Below are 9,928 nucleotides of genomic sequence, written 5' to 3' on the forward strand. Positions count from 1 at the left end.
GCTATCAAAATGCAGCACCATGGCAATGAAATGGCCCAGCTTTGCGCTCACTGAGATGGGAAGGTAACAGTTCTGCTGGGAAATCCTGGTCCTGCACAGTTTTCTTTTACTTTGCGCCTGGCCAAATGCCAATTTTGTGACCTTCAGGATGTGATATTACTTTCTTGTTTTTATTCATGAAGTTCCCTGGATGTGCTGGGTTAGAGAAAGTCCATTTGCATCCATAATAAAAATAATACCTTGGGCATTTCATTAAATGTTTATACATTTACCTCAATAGTATGAAATTAGGAATATGTTCCACACTGTTGTATATAGCCTCTAAAAACATGCTTGGAAACAGATTTCTTCTCAGTCTGCACTTCCAGTTGATTTCACATATTCATTTAAAACAAGTGTATGAAGCAGTTCCAAATAATTTGAGTAAGAATTCCCAAATTCTGCTATAAATCCCCAGTTGACTACAGTAAAGTTGAACTTTTTGGCTCACATTATGGGGATGGTTTTCTCTCTGTCTCTCTGGTCAAGGCATGTATTAAGAGCTCTTTCAGGCATAAAAACAGGGTGCTGGCTAGGGTTCTGTTTTTCAGTTTGCGAAGTCAGGGTGTGAAGTTCAGTGGTGAAGGATATTAGAAAACCATTTTAGAAGCTCTTAGAAATGCCAGGGGTTATTTTTGGAACTGCAAAAAGTCATATGTAAACCATCTATTTATTAAAATGCATCTACAGTTGTTTTTCTTTCTTTGCTTTCCAGCTTAAATTCAATAAATGTATCATTAAAAGTTTTGATTTTACAGTCTGACTCTTCAGATTTAAATGGTTACAATGTCCTTACTTCATTTCACCAAAACCCTAAGATTTTATAAATGTGACAGAAATAAAGATCACCGTGTTTGGTTTTGTCTGCTAAGTTTTTAAAACTGGATAAAATCAATACATAAAGCATTCCCCTAAGACATGGTTTATCATAGTTCATTTCAGTAAGTATAAATCCAACTCATAATTTAGTATTAGTCTAGATGTAAATAATATGATCTACTTCTCCCACACCCACCCTCACTTCTCAGTTTTATCTTTTTGTTCCAAAACAGTTTTTGTTGTTGTTATTGTTTAACAGAGGTCCAGTTGAAGTCACTGTGAGTGACTTTTACAAACAGAATTTTCACATCCCTGCTAAGTTACCCCTTGGATGACATTTTTATCTATGTGTCTTCTTAAAGCAGCTTGTGCCAAACATACAAAGGTTAACAGGATGCAGATAACACAGCTTAATGGGGTCAGATCAAGCTGATGCATGATCACTATGGAGAAGAATATCCTCCCGGGGAAAATACTTGTACTGAAAAATCCCATAAACCAAACCACTTGTTTATCTGTCATTCCCACAGAGATAGTAATGTAATTACTCTCGTAATTATCTTCATTAGTGTCAGGCATTATCTACAATTCATTCCACTGCTCGAAGAGTATGTTTGTTTATTTGCTGATTTTTTTTTTCTTCTCTGACTTGGCCGAGTTAAGAGTTTTGTATTTGTAAAGCTGTACGCAGACATCTGTGCTGAGCCTCTCTGACATTCTCTCCCCTAAAATATAGATTGCTGTCTTTCAGTTCCAGAACCCCTACGCCCACTCCCTGACATCTGCCCTTCATTACTTGGTTCCCGTGCGACCACGACGACAGATTGTCTATCCTCTGGAAAAGCTTGGCATAAACGCTCCATCAAAGGCGGTCTCCAAGGATCCGGTGGGTAGCAGGGCGGCAGGCAGGGCGGCGCGGTGCCAGCTCCCGCGGGCCTGGCAGATGGGGTGGCAGTGCTGTCTTCACAGGAGCAGGCTGCTTCTTAATTACAGAGAACCTGGTGCTCATACCCTTACAGGCGGAGCCCTGCGAAGGCTCCCCTGCAGGCCTTTCCCTCAAGTGTTATTTCCCGGCAAGCCTAAAGCAGTAGCCACAGGACCCTGCAGGGTCATCCCATGGGGATGCCTCTCAGGCTGCTGTGTCCCAGGACAAAAGACCTAGAGTCATCCTCCGGCATATTTTCATTTTCTTTCCCTGTCCTCAAAAGCAGATTCCCCCTTTCAATGATGTTTTGCTTTCAAGGCATTAAGTGGTCATTCGCTGTTAGGACGAAGCTGACAGAGAAAACAGAGCTGGCTGCATTTGAGATGTTTGGGCCCCGGGTCTAAGCTGGTTTCTTTAACTCCCTCCTCCAGGGGCATCAAGATGATTAACAGAAGCATATTAGCTGCCCTGGGGCAGCAGGAGTTTTTGACCTTAAAATGAATGGCCAGGGGCCACTTTTATTGTGAGAACAGGAAAAAGGACTGAAATCAAACCTAGATATTCTTTTAAATGCAAATGTACCTGTATACATACACACAGTTTTTTTCAATAACCTAATTGGAAAACATAATTTTCTTATGTTGACTGATATGGACTTGTAGTGTTTGTATACTCTTCTACTTAAGTAAAAAAAAAAAAAAAAAAAAATCCCTCAGTGGGCTAACATTTGTCCTTTGTGAGAGAGAAAAAGGGAAAGTGTGAGTTTAAACTCTGCAAACACTTACCCAAGGCGCTGCCCCTCAGAGCTGGAGATGATGCTGAAATAAACACCTTGCAACAGGCTCGGCACTGCGGGAAGGACATCGCCCCACCCAGCACCTGTCTTACTGGCGGGTGCACTGAGGGATGGGGAGGGCACCTCCATCAGACCAACTCAGAGGCAGCTTTTTGTCTTACATTCATCTTTATATTTGTAAAATAACAAAAATTAATATCATTGTAAATTTATATGTGAGTACAGACTGATCATATAAAGCAGGACTTCTCAATCTACATGTCTTTTTTTTTTTTTAAATTAATGTGCAATTAGTCATAGACTGATAGTTTTGTAAAAAGTGAATTCCTGGGAAAACAAGATTAAAAAGTAAAGACAGACAAAATTCTTTTATTGTTAGATTTAACAGACATAGCATTACTCTGTTGGTTTGCTATAAAAGTTTCTGAATGCTTCTCTCGGTCTCTCTTACTCATATCTTCATAGACTAATAATAGTTTGCACATGGGCACCTGTTCCAGACCACAGATTGAGTGGCACTGGAACTCCCATGCACTCAGCACCCAGCTGCAATGATTTGCAACTCTTTGCTAATTTTGGATCATCTGTGCTCCCACCATGTCCCCTTTCTCCTATATCATTTTGAAGCAAACTCCAGATTCCTATCATTTTATCTGAAGGTCACAGGCATATTCTTAAGTAGCAGGGTTCACAGCACTGGAGAGGAGATGTGCCTAGCCCACCTGGAAGACCTTTAGGATGGGCCACCATGCAGTCTGTCTGCATGTGAAGATCCTGGGAACAGACTGCTTTGGAAAGAGAGCCAACACCCAGAAGTTTGGTGCAAAGACAGTGACTTGGGGTCAGAGACAGTGGCTACATGCTGTCTCCAGCACTGAAATACAGTTTCCACAGAGGCAAACTGATCTCTGGAGAAAGCGCTGGGCATAGAAGTACATGGATGTGCTCGGCGTACAACTTTGCAGCTTCCGCATCAGATCAGGGTCAGGATGAGAGATGCTGACCTTCTGCAGTCATTGCTGAGACTTATACTTCAGTGGCAGCCCACGGCTCCTGTGCCTTCAGCCAGTCCTCTGGCAGCATGGGTGGCCTGGCTGGAGCTGGAGAGAGGAGTCCAGAGTTGCTGCATGGATATCAGGAAGCATCGTTTTTATGAATATGAAGTGCAGTTCCACACCTGCCCCCTCCTTCCCACCCTATTGTGAGAATTTTCAGTTAAGTGATTTTGAGGTGAGCTGGAGCTCTAGGTGGGGAGAAAGTCAGAGATAACATTTTGTTTCATTTAAAATTATCTCATTACTACTTCCCAGGTTGGTATGATCCGAAACCATTGCTTACATTGAGTAACCTTTTCCATGGTCATCTCAGTAAGCTATGCCCCTCACCCCTGAGCCCTGGTGTATTTCAGCACAAAGCAGAGATGGATTGTTCAAACCCAGGGTCCAGGAAGGCAGCCACTTAGCAGACGGGTGGGAGAATTCTAACACAGATGCTTGTTACCTGCTGCTCGTGCTATTGTGCTTATTTCTCAGGTGAATTCTGACTGTTTAAGAAGCACTTTTGTTGCTACTCGTTGTATTCAAGCTTCAGAAAATTGTAATGGAGATTTAGATTTAGTAAACGAGATTCAGTAAAAAATTTTAGACATATTAAAAGTTTAATCACAGGATTATTTATCGAGACCATAATCCACAGGGAATGGGCCTCGGTATTAAAAAGTTAAAATGCGGCCGGGCGCGGTGGCTCAAGCCTGTAATCCCAGCACTTTGGGAGGCCGAGACGGGTGAATCACGAGGTCAGGAGATCGAGACCATCCTGGCTAACACGGTGAAACCCCGTCTCTACTAAAAAATACAAAAAAAACTAGCCGGGCGCGGTGGCCGGCGTCTGTAGTCCCAGCTACTCGGGAAGCTGAGGCAGGAGAATGGCGTGAACCTGGGAGGCGGAGCTTGCAGTGAGCTGAGATCCGGCCACTGCACTCCAGCCTGGGCGGCAGAGCGAGACTCCACCTCGAAAAAAAAAAAAAAAAAAAAGTTAAAATGCTAAATTATATTATTAAAATTATTTTTCTCTTTTTAACATTTTAGACAGTTTTAATGTTTTAGAGTGATTATCTGAGACAAGTTGAGCCAAGTAGAGTATTTTTAGGAAGAATCTCTGTATATCCCTCAAGACATTGTTTTCTTAGTAGAGCGATAGCATTGCAGTAGCAAACTGTGCAAGGTTGAGCAACTCTCATTACCAAATGAATGAATTTTCCCTTTAGGTTTGACATCTCCCACCCTCCCTTCCCCTCCCAGTGCATCGAGTTTATATGAGACCCTCAGCTCCCTCACCATGTCCATATCACTTCTCTTGCCGGCCACTCGTCTTTCATACCTTTTATCCTATTTTAAGCATCTTAGAGTGACCATCCAGTCCCTAGTTTTCACCTAGGAAGCCAATCTTCAAGGGAACAGATCACTCCAGGCATGAGTAATGGGATAGAAAGCATTTCATCTCGGTAGGTTGCCAATTTGAATCTGGCACAAGGCAGCAGTGATTGAAATTCATCACTGCATGGCAGGGAAATATGCCCTCGCTCCCACCTCAAGGCCCTCCTAATTCCTGCCTGGTTTGGACGATCAGTGTCCCTGACACAACACCTTCCCCGTCGTTTCTATTAATTGACAGCCCACTCCACAGCAGGTAATAAAAAAGAGCCTAGAAAACATAAATGATTTTCATCACACATTTCAGAATGAGGTCTCAAAGATTCGTAATAATATCTCCACAGTCAACCAGTGTGAATGCATGGGTAAGAGAGAGGGCTTTCTCCTGACCAAGACCATAACTGACATCATAGACCTGGAAGATTCTTTTCTTAGTTTGAATGAGCCATCTTGGCCCATGCTTTTACATTATGAGAGTTATTCTCATGGAAGTTTTTTATTAGATGACTCATCAGGGCCTACCTGTGTATTATTATTTTTTACAAAATTATTTTATTTCTTTAATTTTAATTTTTGTTGGTACACAGTAGGTATCGATGTTTATAGGGTACACAAGATTTTGATACAGGCATGCAATGAGTAATAATCACATCATGTAAAATGGGGTATCCATCCATTCCCTCAAGTATTTATCCTGAATGAGTATTACGATCAGGAAAACACTCAAAATTGGGCTGAATTAATTTAGCAGTTATATTGATTAAAGACGGCCGAACAAGCTGCCCTACACTTATTTTCAGAGTGGGTCTACATACAAGCCTGTTTTCTTTCCTTTCTGCCTTTTACAGGGATTCAGATATGACTGTGTCACCATGCATACCTGCAAGGAGCTTCCAGTCTAGTTTCGGTATTAACTGGGGGTGGAAGAGGGCTTGTACTGGCCTTCCAGGTGACAAGAGCCCAAACTCAGGAGAAATAGCCACACTGGGCTCAGACCTGTTTCTGCGGAATTCCTGGAGAGGGAATGTGTTTGAAAAAAAGGCACCTCTTCCTTTCCAGGAGTGGGAGTTTAAGTAAGTGTTATTTGTCATATTACACTCCAGAAAACCTGCTTTGAACTTAAATAGCCCCTGCCATTGCCTCAATATCAATAGATGCTCCCCATCATCCACTTCAGTCACTTCAGCTCTTCATCTTGGTTTATAGTGTTCATAGAATTATAGCGTGAACACTCACCTCTCTCTCACATATTTTCAGAACTAAATCAACCCTTCATCCTTCCTGAGGAATCATACTTTCAGAGTGATCTTGGTTTTTTGTGTTTTTTTTTCTGGTTGCTTATTAACGATGGTCTGATTAAATCTCGACTAATGAATTCTTTGGAGGCCTCCATTTGGATTCTGTGCATTCATTTCTCCACATTTTCCCTTTGTCCTTCTACAAAGAAAAATGACGGTTTATGGAAGCCCTCCCCCTCAGAGCTAAGTGATGGCCCTGCTTTTTCCTGGTATGTGATCTCTCAGGAAGATGTCACTCACTGGCATTCAGTTACCCTTTGAATTGCCCCTTTTCATCTGGCTGTTCTTCCCAGTCCAGCTATAATTACCATCTGATGGACTGTTACTGGATACTGTTTCACTTGTGCATCTGCTGCCCTAGGAAATTGCATTATTCTCCCAGCACCTGCTAGATTTTCCCCAGCTTTATTGTTTCCCAGCCCCTTCCTTAAACGTGGTAACTTTCACCGCCAGTGGTTAGACTTCCCTTGGTTATATTTGTGGTCGGTGTATTTTTAGCTCTTGGGCCATCACTTTGGTAGAGGTTTCTAAAAATGCAGACCCGTATTTTTTCAGCATCATATATGCTCTAATTATTATTAATGTGACCATGGGAGAAATATTTTCTTGAAATGAAATTAACCCACTTTAAATCATCGCCATGAGTCCAGTTTGCTTCTTCAAGCCACTTCCCAGCCAGTTCCTATGTGTTTACAGTATCTATGGGAAGTGTACTTTCTTCTATGTATAGTGATCTCTTTTCTCTGAGATTCTTAGAATCATTTACGTAAGTTCCTTTGTGGGCTTTTTTCTTTCTACAATACAAGTTCTATGGTCATTTCTTTCCAATTCTCTGAACATTATCTAGTTTAATATAATATGTTATATATTATATAAGCGTATATTATATAAATAGTATATAAATACACACCAGAAGGACTTATAAACCAGTGTTTATTCTCCTTACTGTCCTAATTTTTCCCTCTTAGAAAGGTTACAAGGTACTAAAAACAACTACTATTGCATTACTGTTACTTCTTGAGCTGTTGCTTAAAGGCTTCCCATAGAGTTTCTCATCTCGTCCTCTCATCAGCACGTGTAAATAGTTACTGCGATTACCAGCCTCAGTGTACCTAAAGCAAACAGGCTTGCCAGGAGGGCGAGTAAATAACTTGTCCAAAGGCAATTTAATTGACAGAATTTCAAACCCAGGCAGTTGGTTGCCAAAACTCCTATCTTTAACTTCCACAGACATACTTTCCTACCTAAAAGTCTAAAGTACTAGTATGACTCATTATAGGAAAACCAAACTACAGAAAAGGAGTATGGTTCAATATAGATCTTGTTGAACCTCACAAATCCTTGGCACCAGGTACTTAACCAAAAGGTGACCCACAGACGATTGGATTTCTCCCAGTGCAGTTTGAATTTTCCTCTTGGCTGAATGATCCACTCTTGGGTTTGATCTGGTACCAGCCTGACCCTGTCTGACCTGGGCTAGGAAGGAGCAGACATGGGTCCAGGTTAGTGTGCTGGCAGGTTTTGAACACCTGCTGATCAGGCTGTCTGCAGTTAGCTCGCTGTTGTATGGGTTTGTTGTTACAAACCTTTGTAATTTTTGTTGTTACAAAAAACCTTTGTTGTTGCAAAATTATGGTGGCAGCTGCTGGGAAAGGAAGAAAAAAATTGTGATCCCATATGGAGGCTACATTATACATTTCCCAAAATTCAGCTCCATGTTGGATGTGGTTTCAGAACCCAAGTAAGTGCCCATCAGATGAGTGACTAAAGGTTTATTTTTGGGGGTGGGAGGTGGGTGGAGGGAAGAGATAAGATGTGAATTAGTGGCATGATCAAAAGCTGTGGAAATTGTTGAGTAACTGGGCAGTGGTCAGGGGGCAAGATGAGGCTCTGAGGGTATGATAGAGAAGAAATTGGGAAAAGTAACTTCTTAACATCTTAGTGTTGTCAGGAATCAATGCTACATCTTATCCTCATTTTCTAGGACAGATATTTATAGGACAGTCTCTGTCTTCCCCCAACCATGTCTTTAACAGCTTCACATTGTGATATAAATCATATATATACACCATACAATTAACCCACTTCAACTATACAATTCAAAGGTTTTTAGTATATTCACAGAGTTGAACAATCATTACCACTATCTAATTTTAGAACATTTTCATCACCCCCAAAAGGAACCTGTGCCCACTGGCAGTCACTTCCTCTCTTTCCCAGCCCTCTCCTCTCAACCCTAGACAACCAGTAATCTACTTACTCTCTCTATGAACTTACCTATTCTGGACATTTCATACAAGTCGCACCATATACTATGCGGTATTTTGTGACTGGCTTCTTAGCATGTTTCATCCACATTGTAGCGTGTGTGTCTGTACTTTATTTCTTTTTTATTGTTGAATATCCTATTGTGTGGATAATACTATATTTTATTTTTTCATGCATGAGTCGATGACATTTGAGTTTTTTCCATTATTTGGCTATGATGGAAATGTTGCTATGAAAATGTGCACACAGGTTTTTGGGTGTATGTGTTTTCATTTGGGGGGCGGTGTCTATACCTACAAGTGGGGCTGCTGGGTCACATGGTAACTCTATGTTTAATATTTTGAGGAACTGCCAAACTATTTTCCAAAGTGACTGCATTATTTTGCACTCTTTCATTCTTAGATCAGATTCAGCATTCCGGCTAGTAATTGATGAAGTGCTGGTCAAATCAAGGCCATTGAAGGGCAACGTCTCAACTGTTCTTTCAGTTTCAGAAGTAGAGTTTCCACCACTCCAAGAGAGCTTCATACACACATTTGAGACTACACTGCTAATGCTGCTTCAATTCTTTTGAAAGCAGAGATTTTTCTAAAATAAAATCTCTGTTAGCTTTCCTGCTTCACCCTCTCTGACTCAGCAGCCTCTTGTGGTCCTGTGTGGACATCTAAGAGAGCTCAGGCAGCAAACAAGATGCCTATCCAAATGTAGGAGGAAAATGGGGGACTTTCTGTTTTTTAAAAGACACCAGCATGTTCTTTGTTTGATCCACCTTTAGTAATATTATTGCTCTTAAAAAGAGCTGCCAATGCTTCCAATAGAAAAGAAAAAAATTCTAAGGATTTCCTGGATGCTGATCGGGTTCTTGCCACAACCCAGTAGGAGGAAAAAAAATGCATTCTGTTCCCTGCAGAGCCAGGGTAATGAATGCCACAGAGGTCCAGAAGTGCCTCCGGACGCATCAGCTGCCTGCCGCAGAGCTCTGAAAGCCTGCATCCTAGCAAGGCTCCCGGGTGGAGCTGAGCTCCCGGGCAGAAACTGGCCTTCGCAGCTAAGTGGCTTCTTCAGAATCTGCCTTCGGGGAAGAGAGGAATGGCAGCTCCAACGTGAGGCTTTGCTTTGTGTATTTTAAAGTAGCTGGGGATATAAAATGACAAAGGGGACAATTAGAGCTGCGGATACTGACTAGAGAAGTGATATCTTTTCCCCTTGATTAAAAATAAGTATGTTATTACAAAAGCAATACATGTTTTTGGTAGAAATTTTAGGAAAAAATAATAGAGAAAATCAGTAAAACCTTCTCTCCTCCTATCTTTTGATTACCTTTGTTAATATTTTGGGGTTTCAACTTCTG

General features: G+C 41.4%; 1 protein-coding gene across 1 annotated transcript in view; it reads left to right on the forward strand.

Moving 5' to 3' along the window:
• The window catches only part of CFAP61 (cilia and flagella associated protein 61), a 317,571-nt gene that overhangs the window by 147,489 nt on the left and 160,154 nt on the right, over positions 1-9,928 (forward strand). Inside the window, exon 17 of the mRNA XM_011979531.1 lies at positions 1,610-1,744. Within this exon, the coding sequence (XP_011834921.1) occupies positions 1,610-1,744 (135 nt within the window). The remainder of the gene's footprint in view (positions 1-1,609; positions 1,745-9,928) is intronic.

The sequence above is a fragment of the Mandrillus leucophaeus genome, unplaced genomic scaffold (assembly GCF_000951045.1).
Source record: "Mandrillus leucophaeus isolate KB7577 unplaced genomic scaffold, Mleu.le_1.0 Scaffold202, whole genome shotgun sequence".
In the NCBI taxonomy this organism is placed as follows: Eukaryota; Metazoa; Chordata; class Mammalia; order Primates; family Cercopithecidae; genus Mandrillus; species Mandrillus leucophaeus.